Source organism: Engystomops pustulosus, chromosome 4 (assembly GCF_040894005.1).
Source record: "Engystomops pustulosus chromosome 4, aEngPut4.maternal, whole genome shotgun sequence".
NCBI classification, from domain to species: Eukaryota; Metazoa; Chordata; class Amphibia; order Anura; family Leptodactylidae; genus Engystomops; species Engystomops pustulosus.
Genome location: NC_092414.1, coordinates 207,863,890 through 207,891,049, shown reverse-complemented (window position 1 = coordinate 207,891,049; position 27,160 = coordinate 207,863,890). Strand labels below are relative to the sequence as shown.

Genomic DNA, 27,160 nt, shown 5'->3' with positions numbered 1-27,160 from the left:
ACCAAGGGAGACCCAGCAGGAGAGCAGAAGTGCAATGGGGTAGCACAAACAAAGAAAGTCTCTCTTTGTGTAGAGCACCAACTTGCAAGAGTAGGGGTTCTGTAAGGCACCAGATGGGTACAGAGAGAATCTGGCCACTGACAGAGGCGATAGACAAAGGCTTTTCAAGACGAACCACCACAAAGTTCGCTGTAGAGCCTGAATCCAGGAACGCAGAAACCTGAATCAGATCCTCAGAACCAGAGCCGAGTAATACGGGAATGTTCAATCTAGGAGAAGCCTCTCTCTCCCCTAGGGACGACTCCCCTTTAAATCCAAGGTGAGAACGTCCTCCTGGACGCTGGGGACGAATAGGACACGTCTTGAGAAGATGTCCAGGAGAGGCAGAATATAGGTAGAGGTTCTCCAGCCGACGCCGGGAACGTTCTTGCGGGGAGAGCCAGGAACTATCCTCTTGCCTGGGTTCCTCAGCAGCAGGGAGGGACGGAAGCTGGGCTGGTCTTTGAAGAACCGGGGCCAAGCGAAATGGACGTTGGGCCCGAGGTTGGGCATGTTCCAACCGTAATTCCTCGGAACGTTCTGAAAAATGAGTGTCTATCCGAGTGGCCAGAGAGATGAGACCACTCAGAGTAGACGGCAAGTCCCGGGCAGACAGAACGTCCTTAATGTGACCATAAAGTCCCTTTTTAAAAGATGCCATCAGAGCTGCTTCATTCCAAGATAATTCAGAAGCCAGGGTGCGAAAACGGACAGCATAGTCACCCACAGAAGCATCTCCTTGCGTAAGATCCAGCAGTGCCATCTCTGCTGATGATGCATGGGCTGGTTCCTCAAAGACTGACCGGAATTCCGTGAGGAAGGAAGAGAAGTCAGCCGTAATGGGGTCCTTCTTATCCCAGAGGGGTGTTACCCATACCAGGGCCTTCCCAGACAGAAGACTGATAATAAACGCTACCTTGGATGGCTCAGAGAAAAACTGCGACGGCATAAATTCAATATGCAGGGTGCACTGGGTGATGAAGCCTCTGCACAGTTTGGGATCCCCGTCATATTTAGACGGTAAAGAAATTCGCAACCTGGGTTCAGCGGGAGGCAAGCCAACAGAAGAAACAGAAGAAGCTGCTGATTCCTTCTGTGGTGGATGCGGCTGAGAAGTCCAGAGATGTCGCAGCATAGCGGTGATCTGGTTGAGCAGTTGACCTTGCACGTTGATCCACTGGGACTGTCGGGCCAGAAGCGTGGTGATATCAGCCAACTAAGGGAGCGGAACCTCAGCGGGGTCCATGGCCGGATCTTACTGTCAGGGTCAGTGGATCCTCTGGACCACCGCGGGAGATGGTACTAGTCGACATCTGGGACCGGAGTCTAAGTGGCACCTGGTTTTCACCAGAGCCCGCCGCAAAGCGGGATGGACTTGCTGCGGCAGGATACCACCAGGTCATTCCACAGATGCGACTAGCCCGCGGTGGCAGCCGAGGTTGAGGTACCTTAGCGTAGAACAATCTCGTGGTCAGGTCCAAGCGGAAGGTCAGGGCAGGCAGCAGAGATGCAGGGTCAAGTCAGAATCCGGGGTCAGCAACGGGAGGTCCAGGCAGGAGGGAAAAGGAGGACAGGCACACGGGACACAGGTACACAGCAACACAGAGGAACTCAGGTAATACGGCAACACAGAGGAGCACAGGTAACGCAGGAACCACAGGGACGCAGAAGCAGACAGGAACGCAGGAATATCGCAGGGGAGCTTTCCCCATGGAATACACACAAAGATCCGGCAGGGAATGATGGGAGTCATAGGGTTAAATACAAAACAGGAAGTGACCAGCACCAATTACCTGCGCGCTGGCCCTTTAAATTTGGAGACACTGCCGCGCGCACGCCCTAGGGAGCAGGGCCGCGCGCGGGACCTAGTCCGGACGGGAGCGGGAGCCAGGAGAGGTGAGAGCACGGGCACAGGACCGGGGCAGCAGAGATCGCGGGGGTGCCCGTGACAGTGTGCACCACAAAAAAGTTGGCAAACTCTGTTGGGGATGGACAGATTCATGATTTCTGGCACACGTTCTTAATGAATCGGCCGCATGCAGCATTATACACGGAAAGAGCATTTTAAGTGAACTTTCTTAGTTAATGTGCCCCATGGTGTCTGCTTAGAGAGTCCCCGCTCACACTCTGGAATCCTACACTGACCGTCACTGAGTGATAGGAGCTAAAACACCAATAACACTGAGTAACATTGTAAATAAGGGGGTTAGAAACAAAGTTTATTGAGTAAACATCACTAGGGGGTTGAGATTTGAGAATTTTCTTTAATAGGGAAATCCCCTTTAATTGTATTTGTTCCTGAATGATCTTTTACCTTTTCTTATCTTACTTTGTACAGATCTCACACAGAAAAGATGAATGCATCACATTCAATGTTCACCAGATCTTCAAAGTCGGTCTCATCCAACCGGGATCTGTCACGGTGTATGACTACTACAGCCCTGGTGGGTAACATGGAGGGCTTTCTACTGATCTCATATCTGCCTCCAGTTATTCTATTCTTATTTTACTTTCCATTCTTGTATAGAAAGCCGCTGCTCTAAGCTCTACCACATGGACAAGGACATCAAGTCATTGGGTACAATCTGTCAGAACAATGAGTGTCGCTGCGCAGAGAGTGAGTCCCTAAGGAATGGATCTATGGGGTCATTTGTAATAAAAGCAAAGAGATAAGGGAGTAAAGTTATTTGTGCAATAAATTACATAAATATATATGAGAATTAAAAAAAAAATTGAATTCTGTTGTGCAAAATATATACATGAGGTGTAATTGTTTAGCTACCCCAAATTACCTATTTAGTAGACACGTAATAACACTCTAAACAATGTATCAATTACTGTCTTGTATCCACAAAACAAATGCACCGAATACCACTGGAAAGCACATAACACCACCCCGGTGGTGCCACACAAACTCAGTGCCTCACAGAATAACTTCCCAGGAGCTAAGAACAAGTACTATATTGTAGCCCAATAACAACTAATATTACAGACCCCAGTCCAGAAAAAGAAATATAAACCATAGCTCAGCAATTATATATTAATTCAATCCTCAGAGAAAATAATAACTACTGCAGACTCAAAACTAGGTAATAAATAATAAATTCACCGGGCCAATAATGTATAATAAACCCCCGCCCCCCCCCCCCCCCCGACCATATGGTAAATACCAAAATGGACCCCACACCAGAAAATATACTGTATAATACCTACCCCAGACCAGATTAAAAATAACAATATTGACCCCACACCAGACAATAAAAAATGCAGACTCCAGACCAGACAATGTATTTGATGCATGGCAGATTTTACACATTTTACAGAGAGTTTTGTAATATATACACACTGTATATACTTGAGTATAAGCTGACCCAAATATGAGCCAAGGCCCCTAATTTGCCAAAAAAACTGGGAAAACCTATTGACTTGAGTATAAGCCTAGGGTGGAAAATGCATTGGTCACATCCAGTATATAGCTAGTCAATCCCCTTCCCCCACAGTATACAGCCAGCCCCTGCCCTCAGTATATAGCCAGCCCCCTGCCCCAGTATATAGCCGGCCCCCTGCCCCAGTATATATCTAGCCCCCTGCCCCAATACATAGCCAGCCCCTGTCCTCAGTATATAGCCAGCCCCCTGCCCCAGTATATAGCCGGCCCCCTGCCCCAATATATATCTAGCCCCCTGCCCCAATACATAGCCAGCCCCTGTCCTCAGTATATAGCCAGCTCCCTGCCCATTTTTTTATGACTTGGGTATATGTTGGAGTTTTGCAGCCCATTTTTTATGTTGAAAAACTCGGCTTATACTGGAGTATATATGGAATTTGTATGATTTTTAAATAATTAATTAGCATTTTATTGCATGAAATAAGAATTTGATACAATAAAAAAACAGAATTTTATATCTGTCACAGAAATCTTTTTTTGCAATCACAAAATAATAATAAATCTAACCTGTTTACGTAGAGGGAGCACTGTTGAAGGGAACAGGTTTGGGTTGTGTGGTGCAATCATATCCAGGGCACCTTTGATGATATGTTTATAATGGTTAATAGTCAGGTTGGGACAGGTAAGGGAGGAGATGGGGACAGTGATGACCTCAAGTTTTCTATGAGTTGGGGAGTATCAATGGCACATGCGTTGCGTTCCAGTATGTACAATTGGTTGGTGGATTCTGAGTAGATAAAAAATAATCGATAGGTAAATTGAGAAAGTTATGGTCTGAGGGGAAGTTGGAAGGCAGAATAAGTCAAATTAGAGATTACAGGGAGTCGGGATGGTTTCTGTAGTTCTTGACACTGAAGCGGGGACTTTAATTTTGGATTTTGGGATTTTTATGATGCAGACCCCAGATCTGACAAAAAAAAATACCTCTCCTTATTCCTCTTCAGCTCTGGGTGTGGGCCACACTCTCCTCTACAATGTCCAGCCTTCTCTAGGTGCAGTCGGTGAGGGCTACTGACATTGTAGGTCTTCAGGAGCCAATGCAGAGATTTAACGGAAGCAGGAAGTTGTAAGAGCTCGCCAGCTCACCGCTTCCAATGAACTCTTATAGACATTGACATTTCACTAGGAGATTATGGGAAAATACGCAAATCAGTTTTCCAGGAAGGGATAAGGGAAACCACGCCTCTTTTAAGCTACCTTGTAAGGCAGCTCCCTTAACATCAAGCATGACCTTCAGGAAACCTAATGACATGATGCTGGATATTGACTTCTTATGGCTTTTGTCTTTTAGATAATTGTTTCTCGCCGAAACAGATGGATGATAAGATTGTTCCAGCCTGGAGATATGAGAAAGCGTGTTCATCAGATGTGAACTATGGTGAGGGGGCACTTACTTTTATCATAAGCAGCAGTTATCTGTGAAAGGGTTGGGTCCATGTAGGGGTTAATACAAGGGTCCTGGGCGACTCACCTCAATATTTCTATGTAATTTCATGTGTTTTTAGTCTACAAGGCTCAGCTGGAAGAAATACAGAAGAATAATAACTATGATAACTACGTGATGAAGATAATCCGTGTCCTGAGAGAAGGTAAATGATGGATGGAAATTATCTATAGGACTCCTACAGATATGTTATCATGGCTGATTATGTCCGGACATGTGAATCTTTGCTAAAACCAGTTTGATTCTTCATTATTACTAAATATCCTCTTTACTTGTGTCCATGTAAAGTCAAAAAGTGGGGGGAGGGGAATGTGAGTTGTACTTTTGGATTAGGCTCTTGTTATATTATAATAATATTGATTTGAATTAATTTAATAAGAAATAGGAATCTTCCACCATTGGAGGTCGGATAAGTGTGGACACGTGTATATGATATTTTATAGTTTCATCTTAGTGGAGATCCCACCTCATGGTGGACTCTATTTTGTATAATTTTCCTCCTCTTGTCCCATTATTAGGTAGAGATGAAGATGCTCTGAACAATCAGAAGAATTTCCTCAGTCACATCAAGTGCCGCAAAGACTTAATTCTGACGAAAGGGCAAGACTACCTGATCTGGGGACCCAACACTGACCTGTGGGAGCAGCCGGATGGGTGAGTGATGGACATTACTAGATATATTACCCCATAGATAATGGAGAGGTTCTACATTGACATATTTGTGATGTCATACATTACAAAATATGGGACTGAATCCATTAACACACAACAGGAATATGCAGGAGTATTTCTATATCCTCTGTACTTACATAGGGAGCGTCCATTCTTTCATGGCGTCGTGGCACTTTGGAGGTGGCAATGCTAATTTTTTTTCCCCCAATACTATTTCATTATACAGGAAGGTCATTTTCTATTTTTAAAAAAATCCTATACATTTGGTATCGTTGTGTGCGTATTGAACCAGACACAAATGTTTTTATGTTATATAGGTTTGACAATAAAGATAGAAAATTAGTAAATTATCAGATATTAGCATGTATCAGATATACATGCTTTGTTGAATCTACTAGACAGAAGGGGTGAATGAGCATACGTAGAACATACTAAACCCAAAATTGTACAATTAAAAACTGCTTTTTGTCCTGAAAAAAACAAGACCCCATACAACTATAGCGACTAAAAAATGAAAACCCAATAACTTGCTGGACCAACCCCGTTCACACCTAGCACATAGTTTTTCTAATAAACACACACATATATACAAACAGTATATATTACATACACCAATACACAATGTACAACACTCCCATTCAGCATAAACCAAACCCACTAAAAACAAACATAAAATGAACCACATCCACAAGTAACAAATCCAAGACCAATAAATTTAAGGACTCCAATTTAAAGAAAAAAAAACAAATACAAAGACTATACACACAAAATAAAAGCCATTCCCACCCACTTCAGCGAAGAAACTCGTCTAACATCCTAAGTTTGCGTTGAGTTGTCCAGACCAGTATCCAGGATAATTTCATAGTCCAAAAATAACATCACACCATAGTCCACCTCCCAACTTAACATCCATAGACCCAAAACCACACTATATACACTATATACAGCATCAACAAACAAGAAAATGATAAAGCATAGCGTAAGTGAACCCACATCAAGCTTAAGTTTGGTACCGGTAAGGCCTTCATCTACTCAACACAAAACAAAATCTGGAGTGTACCTTCAGCCCATTACCAGGAGGTGGTGAGAGACTAAGGCACACAATAGGAGAACCTCCTCCAAAGAAGAAAGGCCCTCCGAATGCCAAGTCCCTCATACTCCAAAGAGCGCAGGTCACAGGTCACAGAGAATGTTCATAACCACCTCATCCACGGGGAGGATATGCTGCATTAATCCTAAGCATTCCACCAAGAGTAGCTGACCACTAGGCTAACTAAGAATAAGGTGCAGTGGTCCCTCCCACCCAGACCTCATATCCACCATTTGTAATGGAAAGTAGAGAAAAAGGGCAGCAATCCACAGCGATTCCTCCAAGGGGTTGGTGCTCGCAGCTAAAAGTTCTGGCGTTCAAAACTTCATATATAGCATAATGGAAGGAGAGAGCCACAGCACCGAAGAATAAAATGTGAAGAAGTCTTTATTAGTCCATCATCCAGGCATAAAAAAAGCAACATTTTGATTCCAATATGAATCTTTTTCAAGCATGGTTGAAAAAGATTCATATTGGAATCAAAACGTTGCGCTTTTTTTATGCCTGGATGATGGACTAATAAAGACTTCTTCGCATTTTATTCTTCGGTGCTGTGGCTCTCTCCTTCCATTATCCCTTTGTAATGGAGAGACTGGCCAACCCAGGGCAACTAATTTAAGCACTCACCCTGTTGTACACCTCTGTGTTAAAGGGACAATGAAGAAGGTCGATGTCCATTCTATCCCACATGACAGAGCACTCCTCCCGGGGACAATCTCTTTCCTCAGAGCTCCTACAAATCAGATTGTTTCTTATATAAAGCTTTTCACTGAAACAGTGGCAAGCCAAAACTTCAAGATGATCCTGATGGGATTCAAAAGTCTTAAACCTATGACAATGATCCCAACTTGGGCTATCCTTGAGGGTGAAAGGCTTCTGGAAATTAGTTAATAGAATCCTCCTGCCAAGGATTTTCCTTGATAAAGTCCTGATCATTACGAGACCCCAGCAGAATATCACCTTCATAACTGGGGTAGCATGTGTCTGAAGATATCCAAGTAGAGTCCAGAGATCTTTCACTTTGTCTCCTGTCTTCCATTTGAGGAAGAAAGGCCAATACCATTGCCTACTCCGTGTGCAGTAAGTAACCTCCCTATTAACTTAGCTCAGCCGATTCTCTCATAGCAGCTGTAGATCCAAGTACAGAAATGGTTGGCAAGATGCACACACTGCCGAGAAGTTGGAGAAGGTAAGTTTTGATCAGTTACAGCCTTTCATGAAGGGTCAAAGATCGACACTTCCACTGGTTCACAAACCGAGCGCCAATCTTAAGCCTGCTGTCCCTGTTTTGCAAGGGGTAATCCCCCTGACCAAATTCGGTGTGGAGAACTTTGACAAAGTCTTGGGGCCCTAGTAGAGTGTCCGAGAGTTCAAAGACTGGATCTTTGTCTCCTAGCCAAAAACTTATTATCTAAGTTGATCCTGGACCCAGAAGCACCTGAGTAATTGTCAACCTTTGACATCGCCCACTGACCCTCTCTTGGCAAAGATGAAAAAATGGTGACATACACATAAGCACTGGAATACACTACTACCCCAAAAGTGGTTTCATGTGCCACCTGTTACATTCCGACTCCCAACAATGGACCACAATTAACCCTCTTAAGGAATGGTTTAATCGTAGACAGGCATACTAGTGGGTTCAGAGAACAACCCTGGTGAATATCAGATCCAACCTCAAAAGCCTAAACTAGATGTTTAGGCAATTGATCCCCCCCTCCCCCTCAATTAGGCCATTAGGACAAACCAAAGGTACTAGTGGTTAACCTTAACAAACGCTTTTGCTGATCCAAGGACCACAAGTACCCTTTCAGTGACCCGCCATGCCCTGCTCCACTGCCTCCCGAACACAGAGCACAGCACTAAATGTCCAGCGGCCTGGGACAGAGCAGTGCTGGGCCCCCCACAGGTACTGGAGTGAGCAGCACCTCTGTCCAAACAAAAGAGGAAAGAAACAAAAAAGAGTAAAATCCCTTTAAATGTTCCCTTTGTGTCTTGGACAGTTCCTGGGGCATTAGATTTATAATAACTACTAGATTTTTGTAACTACGCTAGATTGCTAAAAGGTCTTAGTGAGAAGTTTTTTTTCTTTTTTGGTCATAAAAATGGGTCTGGTTCCAGAATGATTTTTTTCATTGCTGAAATTAGTCAGGTAATGAATAGCGAGTAACAACAAAACCTGCAGAGTGACAACTTTTTATGGAGCTCCTGATAATATGAATAAAAGCTGAACTATACATCTTATGATATGGTTAGAATCAAAATGTAAATCCCCCAGCTCCAGGCAGACACAGAGCCAGTGGGAAATCCCGGTCCTGATGTCTGCACATTGTGAGCTCCTCATGTATATATACACATATCTTATGCATTGCTTGTTTCCTGTTTTTCAGCTTTTCCTATCTCATTGGGAGAGACACGTGGATGGAGCGGTGGCCAAACGATAGAGAATGTCAGGATCCAGGATACAGCAAACTCTGCAATGACTTATCAGACCTTTCTGAGAACCTAATGCATAAGAGATGTCATGTATAGGATTGTCACCTCTAAATTCTTTGTCCACATCTAACAATTGTCTCAACTCCATCTTGTTCTGCCAATAAAATGCTTATTTACTATTCCTAGAGTTCATTCTTTTACATCCGCGTTCTCAATATGTTGCTCTTCCGCAGGGGCTCAGGGGTCATACAGGGCAACATATGGAATATACAAATACAAAAAGATTCATGTATTTTGGGTTTCAAGTATGAGAAAATATGAAGTCCAGGGAATACAGAATTGTAGAGAAAGGGTAGAGTAAGTTCCATGGATTTATGAGTTTGAGGTGGAACCGGCCAGAGCCATGTTGCAAACAAAATCTACCATCAAAATCCAACCTGGTAAACCAGGAACATTACTCATAGATCCAGGCACAGTGACTGTGGTATCTTCTTATATGTTATCAATGGCCTCCTCCCTTCTAAAAGCAATGTTTAAAATAATGCTAATGAGCCTGAAGGGCTCTTTGGACTTTTACACTTATCCTCATCCCCCTTTTTTCCTAAGCAATTCCCCCCTGTCTCTGCCGGTTGTAATCTCACACAGTGGAAGGGTGGAAGTGTTCCTGGACAGTGTAACAGCCTGTGAAGCTACAACATGGAGGGGCTCTGGGATCGGCCCCAGTAGCCTTTCTGGTTTATTAACATAATTATCATAGTTGGTTTTAGAAGGAAGGAAGGAGGCCATAGATAAGAAACATAAGAAGATACCACAGTAACGGTGTCTGGATCTGGTTTATCATGATGGATTTTGATTGTAAATTTCCTTTAACCTTTTCATGCTCCAAACTGTATGGCACCAGCTGTATGGTTACCTCCGATGTCACATGACAGGTTAATATCAAGTTGAAACCTAATATCGAGTGGAGAAGTCCTTGCCAAAATCACCCAGCCACTTGGATCGTTCCCACCCCAGAAATTGCTGCGATTGGCCAGTCAAATCTTCAGGATTTCTGGCACACGTTCTTCATGAATCTGGCGCCAACTTTTTGGTGCACCTTGTACATGGGGCACACTCCGGAATGCCCCTTTCAGTGCACAAATTAAGTTTGCACTAATATAAATGTGCAAAGTCCAACAGAAACTGTTGCAAGGGCTTTAATAAATGTGTATGGAAACTTTTGGTCTCACTTGTACAGGTCTATATGCAGTCACCAATTCAATGACATTGCGGGGGGAGAACCGTATTCCAAACTCTGCTATTGGGCCCCATGGACTCCAAGTACACCCCAGATTATATCCATGCTTTATAGGAAGACTTGTCTCCTGTATGTGCCCCTTCTTCTATAATGGTATTAATTATGGTTACATGCTACATATGTCCACTATAACAGAAATGCCCTTTGTTATCCGGGTCAGAGGCAGCGCCAGCTGTGGTCATGGGTGTCATGGGGCACGAGACGTGCAATACATAGTCACACACATATATGGTGCTCTGGACTATGGATTACCAGACTATGGGAGAGGATTGTACGGAAGACAACCGGATACACCCAGAGATTCTGGGCTGTCGTGTCTCGGAATAAATGTATATGACTTCTCATCGCTGTTAGTGGCGTCTGTAGGGCTGCAGGGACAATGATGTGTATTTTCCTTTGTAAATAAAGAAAGTGTAATGGATCAAGACTTTTCGTACATGTGACAAGTCAACAAGAAAGAGAAGGTCTTATTTTTACCATCAATAACAAAAAACTATGTCTGAATCAACAATTTTAAATAATATTACACACAAAAAATAGATTATATGCAATCAATAATCTTTAAAAGAATACTACAGGTATGTAAACAAAAAAACAAGCCCTCACACAGCTAAATTGCTTGAAGTGGTTGGCCACTTTAAAAAAAAAATGTTCCATTAACCCCTTAAGGACGCAGCCTGTTTGCAGGTTAAGGCTCGCAACTTTTTTTTGAAATTTGACCAGTGTCTCTTCCTGTGGTAATAACTTTTGAACGCTGTTACTTATCAAAGTGATTCTGAGACTGTTTTTTCCCCACATGTTGTACTTCATTTTAGTGGTAAATTTTGGCTGATAAGTTTTGCGTTTATTTACAAAAAAAAGAAAAAAATGATGAATTTTTAGAAAAATTTGCCATTTTCGAAATTCAAAATCACCGCGTTTTCAGGCAGATAGATTTACCACTAAAAATAACTTGCAGAATAACATTTCCCATTTGTCTACTTTACATTTTCATAATTTTTGAAATGTTTGGATAATTTATTTTGACGTCACGCGGCTTACAAATCGAATAGCGATTTTCCGTATTTTCGGAATTGACTATTTTGGGGATAAATACTGTTTGAAATAAAATTTTACATATTTAGCAACAAAACCCCCTATATAACCAACCCATTTTAAAATTTGCACCCCTCAAACTATCAGAAACAGCATTTACAAAGATTCTTAACCCCTTGAGATCTTCATAGTAATTGAATCAAAATGGCGGTGAAATTTAGAATGGTCAAATTTTGTCGGTTATACGTTCATTTAGCCCTAAAATTTACACATTTCCAAAAGAGAAAAAGAGAAAACTCACCATAAAATTTATTCTACAATTTCTCCTGAGTGCAGCGACCCCCCACATGTGGCTGTGACTTGTTTTATGGGCACACAGTGAGGCGCAGAAGGGAAGGAGCACCCTGCAGCTGCCAGGATTTTAGTTTTCTGGTTGCCCCCTTTTGAAGGCTATAAAATTTTCGCTTTTGCGTTATTGGGGCCATGTGACGGCATTTTTTTTTTGCGGGACGAGATGCTTTTTCCAGTGTTACCATTTTGGGGTTGGTATCACCTATTGTTGAAAATTTAGGAACTTTTTTTTGAGGTCATGAGTAGAAAAGCATCAATTCTGTACTGGATTTTTTACTTTTTTTTTTTTCGTGTTCACCGTATAGACTAATAATCATGTTATCTTTATTCTATGGGTCGATACGATAACGGGGACCAGACATAAATATTTTTTCTTATGGTTTACTAAATTTGCCAAATAAAACCCTAATATGGGGAAAAATCTATCATTTTTGCATCGCCGTCTTCCAAGTGGCATAACATTGTTACGTTTTTGGCTACAGAGCTGGTTGATGGCTTGTTTTTTGCGGGACATGTTGTTCTTTGCAACAATATCATTTTGGAGTACATATGTTTTGTTGATCACTTTTTATTGCATTTTTAGTGGGATATAATAGGTAAAAATCATAATTTTTGGCGGGTTTTTGACGTTTTTTTTTTACGGCGTTCATCATATGGGTTCAATAGTTATTTAGTTTTATTCTATGGATTGTTACGGACGCGGTGATACTATATATGTGGGGTTTGTGTTATGATTTAGACTTTTTTGAGCGTTATATGTCTCTTTATATGTTTTGGGGCTTATGGGCATTTTTAGTGATTTATAAAGTAATTTTTTATTGAAAAACATTATTTTGTACATTTTTTTACATGATCCACCATGGGATATGAACAAGCAATCATCTGATTGCTTGTTCTTGATAATACTCTGCAATACTAATGTATTGCAGGGTATTAGCAGTGCCAGCCTATGCAAATGCATAGGCTGACACTTTGCCTTTAAGATGACGTCACAGACGCCATCTTAAGGGCAATGCCTTCAGGCTTCTCTGGGGTCCCGATCGGACCCCAGAGGAGCCAAAACAGCGATCGCCCCCCCCCCCCCCGAAAACGGTGCCCCCAGAAGGCATGTTAAATGCCGCGGTTGCGTTGACCGCGGCATTTAACGGGTTAAACACCCGCGATCGGAGCCCACTCCGACCACGGGTGTTAGCCGGGGATGTCAGCGGTACATTACCGCTGAAATCCCGCGGCTAACGATGCCGGTTCGGCTGCTATGCAGCGCTGAACCGGCATCGGCTCTGCGCAGTAGCTGTACTGCACTGAGCGCTAATCGCGGGACTCAGCGCAGTACAGCTACGGCGCAGAGCGCTAAGGGGTTAAACAGGTGTCTGCATGTTTATGTACTTGTGTCATTGACCCTTTGATAGCTTAAGCCTTTCCCTATTCTCACCATGTTGCCCTCGGCATATATACACAGCTTGTTCTCACCCACTGCTCCAGCCTGTCCTCATTATATCTCTCTTTACTCATTAACCGAGACAGGAAACGGAAGGGAGCATGGTGAGTCATAATCTCCTGCTGCAGCTCCTCCTAATTAACAGAGCTCAGACATGTAAACAAAAAATCATGAAGAGTCTGCACACAGCACAAAAGTAAGCAGCAGGACTGCTGCATCACTTGATGAGCATTCAACTATTATTATTAAGGCAGTAAAGGCACATGGGCAGCTTGTGTAATAGAGTGACCAATTTCTTTAAAAAGAAACTATGACAAAAATGCAACACATTTTTTTTGAAGAATAGATTTTACTTTTGCATATAATGTACATTTAAAATAAAAACTCTATAAATTTGGTACTGTTGTTCTTGTAATGTCTGTGATTTCTTATTTATGCCGCATTACAACACAGTAAAATATTATTGGTAATCACAAAGGCGTTGTTTTTTTAAATATAGCATATATATATATATATATATATGTGTGTGTAGAAAGGCTTGATAAAATACATCAATTGGAAATGTGAAACTCAGAATTATGGTATAAAATTTTTCCACAAAAAACTAGACCCAACAAGTGGATACTTGACAGATATTAATAGCAGTGGAAGGTAAGTGCAGCTTATTAGGGCACATTTACTTACCTGGTCCTGTCGCTATCCGTGCTGTACGTTGTCCGACGAGGATTCGGGTCTGCTGCTATTCACTAAGTTTGTGCGTATGTCCGAATGAGTCGGGTTGTCCGACGGCACGCCCCCCCGATTTGTGTCGCGTGCATGCCGGCGCCGATGTGCCACAATCTGATCAGGTGCGCCAAAAACCCGGGGCAATTGGGCGCAAAAAGGAAATTGCGGTCCGTGGACCCTTAGTAAATGTGCCCCATTGTGTCTATTGTGTGATAGTATAAGGTCAATAATAACAAATCACATAATCTGAGGATAAATATCCCTAACGTAACTGAAAATGTAACAGCTGGCCGCACGTTCCACTGGCATGAAGGTGGTAGATTGAGAAAACTAATCCCATGTGGTAGCAATAGGTTGACATTATGCGATAATTTCAGGGTTTCAATGCCCTTGGCCGGGTGCACAAAGTCCTGATAAATACTCCCTTTGTATTTCAATGATTTTACATATGTACAGAGCCCTCTAATTTACATGTATACAGACTGCTAAGGCTCTTGGTATGCTGTATGAGGACCCTGACCGGGAGTCAATGGCAGAGGCCAAGTTATGGTCCTTGCGTCAGGGAAAATGGATGCGGAAACCTATCTAACATCCCAAAAACACCATCTCCAGGGCTGGGTTTCAGAATATTCCAACCGCCCATACATGGAGTTATTTCACATCATTGAATCACGAAAATATTTTTCATTAAATCTTATTAAAATCCATCTTACAAATGATTAAAAAAAGAGTGAATTTCAAATGAGCCGGAAAGATACATGTCCGGTATGCAAACCTCAGAGTACAGAATATAGCAAGTGAAAATACTATATTGGAAGGAGAGAGCCACAGCACCGAGGATTAAAAATGCGAAGAAGTCTTTATTGGTACATCATCCAGGCATAAAAGAGCAACGTTTCGATTCTAATGCGAATCTTTTTCAAGCAAGATTCGCATTAGAATTGAAATGTTGCTCTTTTTATGCCTGGATGATGTACCAATAAAGACTTCTTCGCATTTTTAATCCTCGGTGCTGTGGCTCTCTAGTTCCATTATGCCAAATATGTGAAGTTTTGAATGCCTGAACTTCCAACTGCGAGCACCAACCCCTAGGAGGAATTGCTGTAGATTGCTGCCCCTTCTCTCTATTTTAAGTGAAAATACTAGTCATCATTTTTTCCATAAAGAAGTAATCCCTACCACTATCTATTGGGGTACATTCAGACGCCCGTCTATGGGGACGTATATGCGGCTGCAAGTTTGCGGCTGCATGTATACGTCCCCATAGACGGCAATGGCGGCGGTACGGTGCCACACATGTGGGATGGTACTCTCTCTCGCACTGATCTCCCGCTGGGTACTCCAGCCTTGTTATCTTTCATGAGCAGGGTGGAGTATCTACCACGATCTATATCGGACCACTCACCCCTGCTGGTACGCCTGGATTTAGGTGTCACCAATAGATCCCGATGCAGCTTCTGGAAGCTAGGATAACCAGCGTCATCAGGGGATCGGGGCTAGTGAGTTGTGGGAGGAGCTAGGGTAGGTTTATATAACTTTAAGGCGGTTCTTATTGTTGTGAGCACCAATGCCATCAACTTGTTATTGGGGTTACCTGGCAACGTGGTATATACCACCATGCTAGCCAATAACTAGCCAATGGCTAGCATGGTGGTCAATACCACGTTGCCACGTAACCCTAATAACAAGTTGATGGCATTGGTTCTCACAACAATAAGAACCGCCTATATAAACCTACCCTAGCTCCTCCCATAACTCACTAGCCCCGATCCCCTGATGACGCTGGTTATCGGGCAAAACATGTCGGGGGGGCTATTGTTTGGCTTTTAATTTGACTCGCCTGAGGCTGTTCATTAACGCGTCACTGCAGAGATCCGCTTATGTACTTACAGGCCGAGTGAATACTCAGTATTACAAATGAAGCTAGGATAGCTAGCAGCCTCATACCTGCAGATTTTAAAATAATAAGTGTGATAAATAATTTGTTATAATTTTTATGGATAAAATAAAAGTTATGTTTTAGGCCTGACCGATAAGGCTCTATCCTGTCTTAGGACAGTTCTGTAAATAGATTACCATTTCGCCTTGGCAGTCGTAAAAGGGCTCTCTCTTGTGATTTAAAAAGCTTCTGGAAGCTAGACCCGTTCTGGATTCAATTGGTGGACAGTGGGGGTGGACTGGCTATTCCTATTGGAGAGTTCTACAACATGAATGTGGGCACTGCACCTCAGTCATTCACATGGGAAGCTGTATAAATCACACATCAATAGGCATACGGCTAAGGGGAGGGAAATGTCTGCTGCCTTGCAGGATAGAGTGGCATCTACCCAGAGGGATTAAGTTGCTGAATGCTCAGAACTGGAAAGAAGCTCAAAAGTTGTTAGGAGACTTTTTTATTTTTCCACATTAAGAGCTGTGTGACAGCTTATTTTCTGCGTAATAAATTGCACCTCATAGTGACGGTATTTAATATTCCATGCCGTGTACTGGGAAGCAGGAAAACAATTCCAAATGCAGTTTTCTTGTGGGCTTGGATTTTACAGCTTTCACTTTGCGCCCCAAATGACATGTCTACTTTATTCTTTGGGTCGGTACGATTAGGGGGATGACAAATTTGTATAGGTTTTATAATGTTTTCATACATTTACAAAACTCAAAACCTCCAGTACAAATATTTGTTTTTTCATTTTGCCATCTTCTGGCGCCAATAACTTTTTCATACTTTGGTGTGCAGAGCTGTGGGTGGTGTCATTTTTTGCAACTTTTGATGGCGTTTTCATTGCTACAATATTTAGGACTGTGCGACCTTTTGATCACTTTTTATAGATTTTTTTTATATTTTTCAAAATGGCAAAAAAGTGCTATTTTTGACTTTGGACGCTATTTCCCGTTACGGTGTAAAACACAGTGAAGAACCATTATTATATTTTGATAGATCGGGCATTTCCGGACACGGTGATACCCAATGTGTTTATGATTTTTACTGTTTATTTATATTTATATGAGTTCTAGGGAAAGGGGGATGATTTGAATTTTTAGGTTTTTATATTATAATTTTTCTGATCGATCCTATCATATACTGCCATACTACAGTATGGCAAGTTATGGGGATTTTCCTCCTTTACAATCCTCATTACAATGTGCTGACAGCCTTGGTTCTTTAGAAGACCCGAGGCTGTCATGGCGATGGATCGCCGCTCCTCGATGACATCAAGCTGCCATGCGGCGCCATCTTTTTGAAGCAGTTGGCAGCATTGCCGGCGGTGATTGGCGGGAAAACACCCGCGATCGGTGCAAGCACCGACCACGGGTGTTACCGCTAAGCCTTTGCTGCAATATGCAGCAAAAACTTACCGGCTATGGGGAGGGCTCAGCCTGCGAGTCGTCTCCATGCACCGGGACCCAGCTTGTGCCATACTAGTAAGGCGCAAGTTGGGAAGGGGTTAAAGGTCTAACCGGCTCTGATGGCATCATGATGATAATATGGGTATTAGCACGGTGATGTTAGATTTTTACAAAAACCTATATGCAACTAGGTTGACACATGGAGTTTAGGACTATGTTGGCTCTAAAATGGCTGTGAGGGGTGGGGGTGGGGGAACACCGGACTAGGGGGGTGAGGGGTGAAGGGAGGATAGCTGGCTGCAACCGGCTAGGGAGGAGTGGTTTATATGCTGTGTCATGCCAGATGTTTCCTTGCTCATTGTCCTATGTCAATATGTAGCAATTGTGACACTGTGTAAATGTATGTGCTGTTTACGTGTACAAAACTGATACTAAAAATTGATTCGAAAAAAAAAAAAATCTTATGATTTCTTTTCCTAAGCCGGTTTCTTTGGAGGACGCCATGACATCAGCTATTCGGGCTGATAGGCCTTTTAGAGAGAGACAGACGAGAGGAGTGTGACTGGCGTCTCTGTGTGCCTGAACTAACATGCCCAGCCGACTGTGATGAGCCCATGCACAATGGAGGTAGGGTTAGTCGGGGAATTCGGCCATTTTATAGACCATTGCGAAACGCGTCCCAACTGCAGTTCAGGAGGGGATGTTGAAAGGACTCGCTCCTATTCCAGACCTGACACTGTATGTAATCCGGTAAGATTGGGATTTATAAAGACTTCTGGAGTTTTGTTTTCTGCCACTTGTGTAGTAACAGGAAGGAGATTAATGTTGTGATTGACTGTGGTTCAGCCTTGAACCTGCTTGATGCTAAATTTGCACAGGACTGCTTTTTGTAATGTAAAGAGCCCATTTCTATCCCATTTTAACTCTCCTTTAGGATTAGAGGCCATTACTCATTCGGTTGAAAATGTTCATATGTGTTTTCAGCCTGATCACCAGGAAAAGCTTCAGTTGTTTCTCCTGCCTAATCTACCTGCCAGTAATGTATTGGGACTGCCTGGGCTCAGGAGACATAATCCTAGCACTGACTGGTCCAAAAATATTATTTTGTCCTGGGGTTGATAGCTCCCGAATTGTCACATTATCTGAATTCTCTCTACCTGCCAGAATATCCGACTTCCATGATGTGTTTAGTGAATCAGAGTCCAAAACCTTTACGCCTCATCGGGAGTATGACTGTTCGATCCGATTTGTCCCAGGGGCATCTATGCCTCTTTAACCTGTCTATACCTGAACGTGAGGCATTAAAAGAGTATTTAGCCAAAAGTTTGGAGACGGGTCACATGAGACCCTCAAAATCTCCTGTGGCTGTTGGGTTTTTCTTTGTCAATAAAATGAATGGAGGCCTACGTCTGTGTTTGGATTTGCGGGAAATCAACAAGATTACTGTGAGAAACCCCGACCATATGCCTTTGATTCGGGACCTATTTAATCAGATGGGGGGGGGGGGCAAAGTGGTACTCTAAAATTTATTTGAGAGGGCCTACAATCTCCTGAGGATCAAGGCAGGAGACAAATGGAAAACCACATTTAACACCCCTCACAGGCATTTTGAGAATCCTGTAATGCCAGTCAATCTCACTCAGCTTTTTCCCAAAATTTCATCAATGATGTTTTGGGTCTGGTTCTTGGTACAGGTGTTCTGGTTTATCTTGTTGATATTTTGATTTAGTCCAAGGACATCTCATCTCATTGGGCAAAGATAAGAGAGGTCTTACAGATCCTCAGCCTTGTATGCCAAGCCAGAGAAATGTTTGTATTTCAGGGATTTTCATTTTTGGGATATATTTTGTTATCTGAAGGATGCAAGATGGACCCAGAGAAGGTCAAAGCTGTGTTGGAATGACCAAGGCCTGAGACATCACATTTTACAGCATTACAAAGGTTTCTGGGCTTTGCCAACTACTGTATTTTTCGGACTATAAGGCGCACCGGCTTATAAGATGCACCATCAATAAATGCCTTCTAAAATGTCTAGGTTCATATATAAGGTGCACCGAATTATAAGGTGCACCTGATAATGAGGATGAATGACCAGCAGGTGGCAGACCTGTACACAGTTCAAGGCAGCTGTTGTCTGTAAGTACGGTTCATATATAAGGCGCACTGGACTATAAGGCTCACCGGATTATAAGGCGCACCATCAATAAATGCCTTCTAAAACATCTAGGTTCATATATAAGGCGCACCGGATTATAAGGTGCACCTGATTATAAGGATGATTGACCAGCAGGGGGCAGACCTGTGCACAGTTCAAGGCAACTGTTGTCTGTAAGTACGGTTCATATATATGGTGCACTGGACTATACCGGTTCATATATAAGGCGCACGTTGTACAGTGTACAGTGTTATACCGTATCCCTCTATTCCTAGAATTGATAGTGGTAGCTCATATCCGTCCTATCCGTTCACTGAAATCAGTAAAGACAGATGGCATTTGTTAATATAAGGAATGTGGAAATATATCTACAAGTGGATCAGTGAACACAGATCCCATTTATTCCATGGGAGTATTATTTTGTATTTGGAGCACATTTTTGTCAGGTTTCCTTACGATTTCCATTTTGCGCCGCATTCTACGCTGGATTTTGGCACACGCGATCGGATTTTGGCGCATCGCGCTGGCTTGCACGCGACACAAATCGGGGGACGGGCCGTCGGACAACCCGACGGATTCGGACAACGCGCAAGATTTTACATTTAGAATTGTGTCGCAAGACACGCACTTACAAGCACCGGGAAGAAGAAGGTGAATTCCGGCGGACCTCGGCAGGGAAGCAACGGATGCAGGAACTCAGGTGCACCATCTGGACCAGGTAAGTAAATTTGCCCCAATGTGCCTGAAAAGGACTCAGGACTGAGCTCTATCTTTTCTATGGGATTTGATGTGTGAAAAACGCATTGCACTTGCATTGGACTTGCATGTGTCTCAGAGTGCAATGTGTTTTTGATGCATCACCTTAGACTTGCATGGGGTGTTTAGACGCGCGTTAAAAAAAATGCGCATGTGTGCGTGAAAAAGAATGCAAGTCTGAAAAAGCCAATTGATGGCAATGGGTCAGAGTGAAATGCAAGTTCTGTGTATCAAAGGCACGCGCAGAACACCCGCATGGAAAGCGCAAGTGTAAAAGGGGCCTAAGAAGGGAGCTGATCTCAAGCAGAGGCCTTTGAAAGCAGTGGAGGCTTTTGAAACTCTGAAAACTCTGAAAACTAAGCTCGGCTCCAGTACTTATCCAAACAGATGAGGAATTACCCTTTATTGTTGAGGTTGATGCTTCATCTGTGGAAGTGGGTGCAGTGCTGTCACAGGAGAAGCAATAGAAGTAGCAACTTCATCCGTGTGCCTTCTTCTCAAAGAAGTTTTGTCCGTCTGAATCCAACTATGACATTGGTGACCCAGAGTTGTTAACTATCAAAACGTTTAAATACTAGACAGACCCGTTGGGCGCTGTTCTTCACCCATTTTAACTTTTCTGTGACCTATGTCACCGGCACCAAAACTGTCAGGGCGCATGCTCCAGCTATAAGCGTAACTCCCAATTTTGAATCTGATAAACCTGAATTTGTGCTGATAAAGGGAGGTGTTGTCATCCCTGGATACTAAATTGGAGAGTATGATTCTGAAGGCTCAGGAGAGTGACCCTAGGGGAACACGCTGGGGTAAATCGTTTGTTCCGATCACCCTGTGGGGTCAGCTGTTACAAGAATGTCAAGACTCCAGATTGGCCGGCCATCCTGGGGTTGCAGAGGTTAGTCACTAGGAATTTCTGATGGCCTGTTTGCAGAAAACTAAAATGGTGGCTAACAGGAAAAGGAGAAAAATTGACTTTGTGGTAGGTGACCATGTGTGGCTCCTGAAAAAAACTTTGAAGTTGAAGATTCCTTCAAAAAAGTTGGGTCCTAAATTGAGTCCTTTTTTGGTGACAGAACTTATTAATGACATTTCGGTCAGATTGGACAATCCCTCCTCGTGGAAAATAAACTTGGTGTTTCATGTCTCCCTTTTGAAGAGGATGAGTTCTTCTGGGGCTACGCCTGTGATTGAGCCTCTCCTGGATTCTGGTGGAGAGTACGAGGTCTCTTGGATTGTAAATTTTGTAAATTTTGAGGGAAACTCTTCAGTATTTGGTGGCCTGCAAGGGCTGAGGTGTGGATGATAACTCTTGAGTCTGAGTCTCTGAGGTCTCTGCACCCACATTGGAGGCTGCTTTCCACAGAAGGAATCCTGATAGGGCTCGTCGTGGAAAAAAAGGGGGGGGTCCGTCAGGATTTTAATCGGCATCCTGTGGCCTTTCTAGACAGTTCTCCACAACTGTGCAATGTAGCCGGTTCTCTCTATTGCCCTTTTACCTGTGTGTGCATGCTGGGATTGCTTTTTCGCCAAACTTTTGCTTGCAGCAATTGTTTTGTTAGGGGGATCCAAATTTAGTACTCCAGACCCAAGTATTCTTTAGTCCTTTTCCCTACTATCTGGAAAGGTCTTCGTGTTCAGAGAGAGAGAGAGAAGTTGTCGGCTCCGAAACTAGTCTAGGTAACCTGCCCATCACCTGCAGGCAGGGACTAGCTCAGTCTTAGAATAAAGGACAGTCTTCCCTTCTCTGTTTCCCTTATTTCTTGCTGCTCACTACATCTTGATTGTAAACCGTCAGTAATACCTTCAAACAATGACAGACTGGAGTACCTTGGGCCCATAAGAAAATCTGTTTTTGGGGCCCATCCTTCAAGTAACTACCAAAAACAATAAACTTGAAGTGTAAAACATGGGAATGAAATTGCACAGTGTTACAAACGTTGAGACTTAAGCTACATCTCTGTGCTTGATACTGGATGATAAATCTGATGGAGAATAATATTGTGTAGTCTTAATGTGACCCTCTCAATAATGTGAACCTTACTCAAAGCCCCTTTTATCACACCGTTCATAAAAGTATTTAAAACGCTACTGCAAAGCTCAATACATAAATACAGCACCAGAAAGAAGGTTACTATATCAAAACAGCACCAAAACCATTGACAGAAACAAGCTTAGACGGCCCAACAAAGGTGTCATCACTATACTGCAAGCTCTAGGCAGGGATCATGGAGCTGGTGTATTCCCAAGCCTATTAAATTGAGAGGTGTATCCAAGAATTAAATCTGGAGGGGGCTGAAAGAAATGCCCACTATGGCATGCAGTGTATATATCTAGTGGTCAGATATGAAATCTACACATGTTCTTCATGAAATACAATTCTAAATCACGCTTTCCAGATTCTGGATTGTTGTTTTTTTAAATTAATCAATTGACAACTGGGTGTCATCATCAGAGTAGATGCACATTGTACTGATGAACTGTGGCTGTAGCTCCATGTATGGCTGTGTACTGCGGCTGTAGCTCCATGTACGGCTGTGTACTGCTGCTGTAGCTCCATATATGGCTGTGTACTGTGGCTGTAGCTCCATGTATGGCTGTGTTCTGTGGCTGTAGCTCCATGTATGGCTGTGTACTGCGGCTGTAGCTCTATGTATGGCTCTGTACTGCGGCTGTAGCTCCATGTATGGCTGTGTACTGCGGCTGTAGCTCCATCTATGGCTGTGTACTGTGGCTGTAGCTCCATGTATGGCTGTGTACTGCTGCTGTAGCGCCATGTATGGCTGTGTACTGCGGCTGTAGCTCCATGTATGGCTATGTACTGTGGCTGTAGCTCCATGTGGCTCTGTACTGTGGCTGTAGCTCCATGTATGGCTGTGTACTGCGGCTGTAGCTCCATGTATAACTGTGTACTGTGCCTGTAGCTCCATGTATGGCTGTGTACTGTGGCTGTAGCTCCATGTATAACTGTGTACTGTGCCTGTAGCTCTATGTATGGCTGTGTACTGCGCCTGTAGCTCCATGTGTGGCTGTGTACTGCGGCTGTAGCTCCATGTATGGCTGTGTACTGCGGCTGTAGCTCCATGTATGGCTGTGTACTGCGGCTGTAGCTCCATGTATGGCTGTGTACTGCTGCTGTAGCTCCATGTATGGCTGTGTACTGTGGCTGTAGCTTCATGTGTGGCTGTGTACTGCGGCTGTAGCTCCATGTATGGCTGTGTACTGTGGCTGTAGCTTCATGTGTGCCTGTGTACTGCGGCTGTAGCTCCATGTATGGCTGTGTACTGTGGCTGTAGCTCCATGTGTGGCTGTGTACTGTGGCTGTAGCTCCATGTGTGGCTGTGTATGGCTGAGTTCACAGTGGCTGCATTATGCTTAGCACTAACTTACCAATAAGAATAACTTAACTATAACCCTTCACCTTCATATGTTCTCTGCACCACAGAAAAATAGTCAGTAATTACAGTTACCAGACTCAGAAGTGGGATTCAGTACCTCACATGTCACACGTCTTCTCCTTTGGGTACTGAATTGCAGGACGACTTCTCCCTTTTTATTTTTCTTATCAATGGTGAATTTTCCACCAGATATCTTCATCTGTGTGTGGCATATCTCCACACTGTGGAACTAAAAATATCACCGTCACTACAGCACAATGTCACCTGGATAACACTGTCCCACTCTGTGCTCCTAAATAATATTTACCACTCACAACACAACTGACCACACTGTGCCTCCCATAACAAAAGCCACACTGTGCCCTCTGTATAAATCAAATATTACATTGCGACTCCTCAGTATATTACATGCGCACCCCTGAGTAAATAATATGATACACCTAATAAATTAAATTGGACATAATTCCCTTTCATAATATATCATTTCCGATTAATCTTTTCATTTATACAGTCTTACAGTGCTCCTACTTATTAATTATATTTTATTAATTATTATTCTTATATTTAGTGCCCCTCTTATCAAATATTTTATATAAAAGTCCTAATAAATACTCCTATTCCACAAATATATGGCCAGTACTACTACTCCGAACGTGTATATATTGGTACAGCACCGTACTACTACTCCTATCCTGAATATATGGGCACAGCACCGTACTACTACTCCTATCCTGAATATATGGGGACAGCACCGTACTACTACTCCTATCCTGAATATATGGGCACAGTACAGTACTACTACTCCTATCCTGTATATATGGGTACAGTACTACTACTCCTATCCTGTATATATGGGCACAGCACAGTACTACTACTCCTATCCTGTATATATGGGTACAGTACTACTACTCCTATCCTGTATATATGAGTACAGTACTACTACTCCTATCCTGTATATATGGGTACAGTACTACTACTCCTATCCTGAATATATGGGCACAGCACAGTACTACTACTCCTATCCTGTATATATGGGCACAGCACCGTACTACTACTCCTATCCTGAATATATGGGCACAGCACCGTACTACTACTCCTATACTGTATATATGGGCACAGCACAGTACTACTACTCCTATCGTGTATATATTGATACAGCACCGTACTACTACTCCTATCCTGAATATATGGGCACAGCACAGTACTACTTCTCCTATCCTGTATATAAGGACACAGCACAGTACTACTACTCCTATCCTGTATATATGGACACAGCACAGCACTACTACTCCTATCCTGTATATATGAACACAGCACAGTACTACTACTCCTATCCTGTATTTATGGGCACAGTACTACTACTCCTACCATGTATATATGAGCACATCACAGTACTACTACTCCTATCCTGTATATATGGGCACAGCACAGTACTACTACTCCTATCCTGTATATATGGGCACAGCACAGTACTACTATTCCTATCCTGTATATATGGGCACAGCTAAGTACTACTCCTCTTATCCTGTATATATGGGCACAGCACAGTACTACTATTTCTATTTTGTATATATTGGCACAGTACTACTACTCCTGTCCTGTATGTATGGACACAGCACAGTACTACTACTCCTATCCTGTATATATGGGCACAGCACAGTACTACTACTCCTATCCTGTATGTATGGACACAGCACAGTACTACTACTCCTATCCTGTATATATGGGCACATCACAGTACTACTACTCCTATCCTGTATATATGGGCACATCACAGTACTACTACTCCTATCATGTATATATATGGGCAAAGCACAGAACTACTGCTCCTATCCTGTATATATGGGCACAGCACAGTACTACTACTCCTATCCTGTATATATGGGCACAGCACAGTACTACTACTCCTATCCTGTATGTATGGACACAGCACAGTACTACTACTCCTATCCTGTATATATGGGCACATCACAGTACTACTACTCCTATCCTGTATATATGGGCACATCACAGTACTACTACTCCTATCCTGTATATATGGGCACATCACAGTACTACTACTCCTATCATGTATATATGGGCAAAGCACAGAACTACTGCTCCTATCCTGTATATATGGGCACAGCACAGTACTACTACTCCTATCCTGTATATATGGGCACAGTACTACTGCTCCTATCCTGTATATATGAGCACAGCACAGTACTACTATTCCTATCCTGTATATGTGGGCACAGCACAGTACTACTACTCCTATCCTGTATATATGGGCACAGCACAGTACTACTACTCCTATCCTGTATATATGGGCACAGCACAGTACTACTACTTCTATCCTGTATATATGGGCACAGCACAGTACTACTACTCCTATCCTGTATATATGGGCACAACACAGTACTACTACTCCTATCCTGTATATATGGACACAGCACAGTACTACTAGTCCTATCCTGTATATATGAGCACAGCACAGTACTACTACTCCTATCCTGTATATATGGGCACAGCACAGTACTACTACTCCTATCCTGTATATATGGGCACAGCACAGTACTACTACTCCTATCCTGTATATATGGGCACAGCACAGCACTACTACTCCTATCCTGTATATATGGGCACAGCACAGCACTACTACTCCTATCCTGTATATATGGGCACAGCACAGTACTACTACTCCTATCCTGTATATATGAGCACAGCACAGTACTACCACTCCTATCCTATATATATGGGCACAGCACAGTACTACTACTCCTATCCTGTATTTATGTAAAATAACCCCCCCCCCCCCTTACTACATATTGTGCCCCCTTACTATACTGTATATTTCCTCTAGTGGCCATTAATTATATAACCAGTCCCATTAATGTATTTAGTTTTCTAGTGGCCCCTTGGAGTCCCTTATTATACGTTTCCCTAACTATTGTGGCCCCCTATAATATATTTAGTTTAGTAGATGAAAATACGGTAATTAAATTCACTTACCTGTCGCAGCGCTCTCGCGTCCTCCGCGAATCTTCTCCCTGCGGCAGAGGAACTGTCAAGAACAAGGCGCGCGGCAGCGTGATTGCATCATCACGCTGCCGCGCATCGGAGGTCATAGTGCGACGCGGGCCGGGTAAAAGAAGAGGCCGCGTCGCGCAGGCACAGCAATGGCCGCGCATTACATCAAAGGTGGTACTCGAGTGGCCGCTTATGGCCGCATCGAGTACCACTGCTGTTACTCCCTGGCAGGGGCCTCAACAGGGGATGGAGGCCCCTGCCGCAGCGGAGATATCGGGGGCCCATTGTGGGCCAGCGCGACCTTGCTGGCTGGGCCCCCCGATGGGGATGGCGGCCCCTGCCACGGCAGAGGTATCAAGGGCCCACCGGAGGATCCACCGGTCCTCCGGTGGGCCAGTCCGACACTGTCCACAGCGTCCCCCAGATCCAGTCTTGAACTTACCTCCTCGTAGAAACCAATCAGATTAGTCTGACAGGACCGATCTCTCATAAACCCATGCTGACGCTGGGTTATAAGGTTGTGC

At 43.3% G+C, this 27,160-nt stretch overlaps 2 protein-coding genes across 3 annotated transcripts in view; both read left to right on the top strand.

Moving 5' to 3' along the window:
- Window positions 1-9,283, top strand: part of LOC140125844 (complement C3-like) — a 60,778-nt gene extending 51,495 nt beyond the window's left edge. Inside the window, exons 22-27 of the mRNA XM_072144720.1 lie at window positions 2,378-2,483; window positions 2,567-2,656; window positions 4,779-4,865; window positions 4,993-5,076; window positions 5,450-5,585; window positions 9,084-9,283. Of these exons, the coding sequence (XP_072000821.1) occupies window positions 2,378-2,483; window positions 2,567-2,656; window positions 4,779-4,865; window positions 4,993-5,076; window positions 5,450-5,585; window positions 9,084-9,225 (645 nt within the window). The 3' untranslated portion in view covers window positions 9,226-9,283. The remainder of the gene's footprint in view (window positions 1-2,377; window positions 2,484-2,566; window positions 2,657-4,778; window positions 4,866-4,992; window positions 5,077-5,449; window positions 5,586-9,083) is intronic.
- The window catches only part of LOC140128224 (A.superbus venom factor 1-like), a 224,420-nt gene that overhangs the window by 98,922 nt on the left and 98,338 nt on the right, over window positions 1-27,160 (top strand). The window lies entirely within an intron of this gene.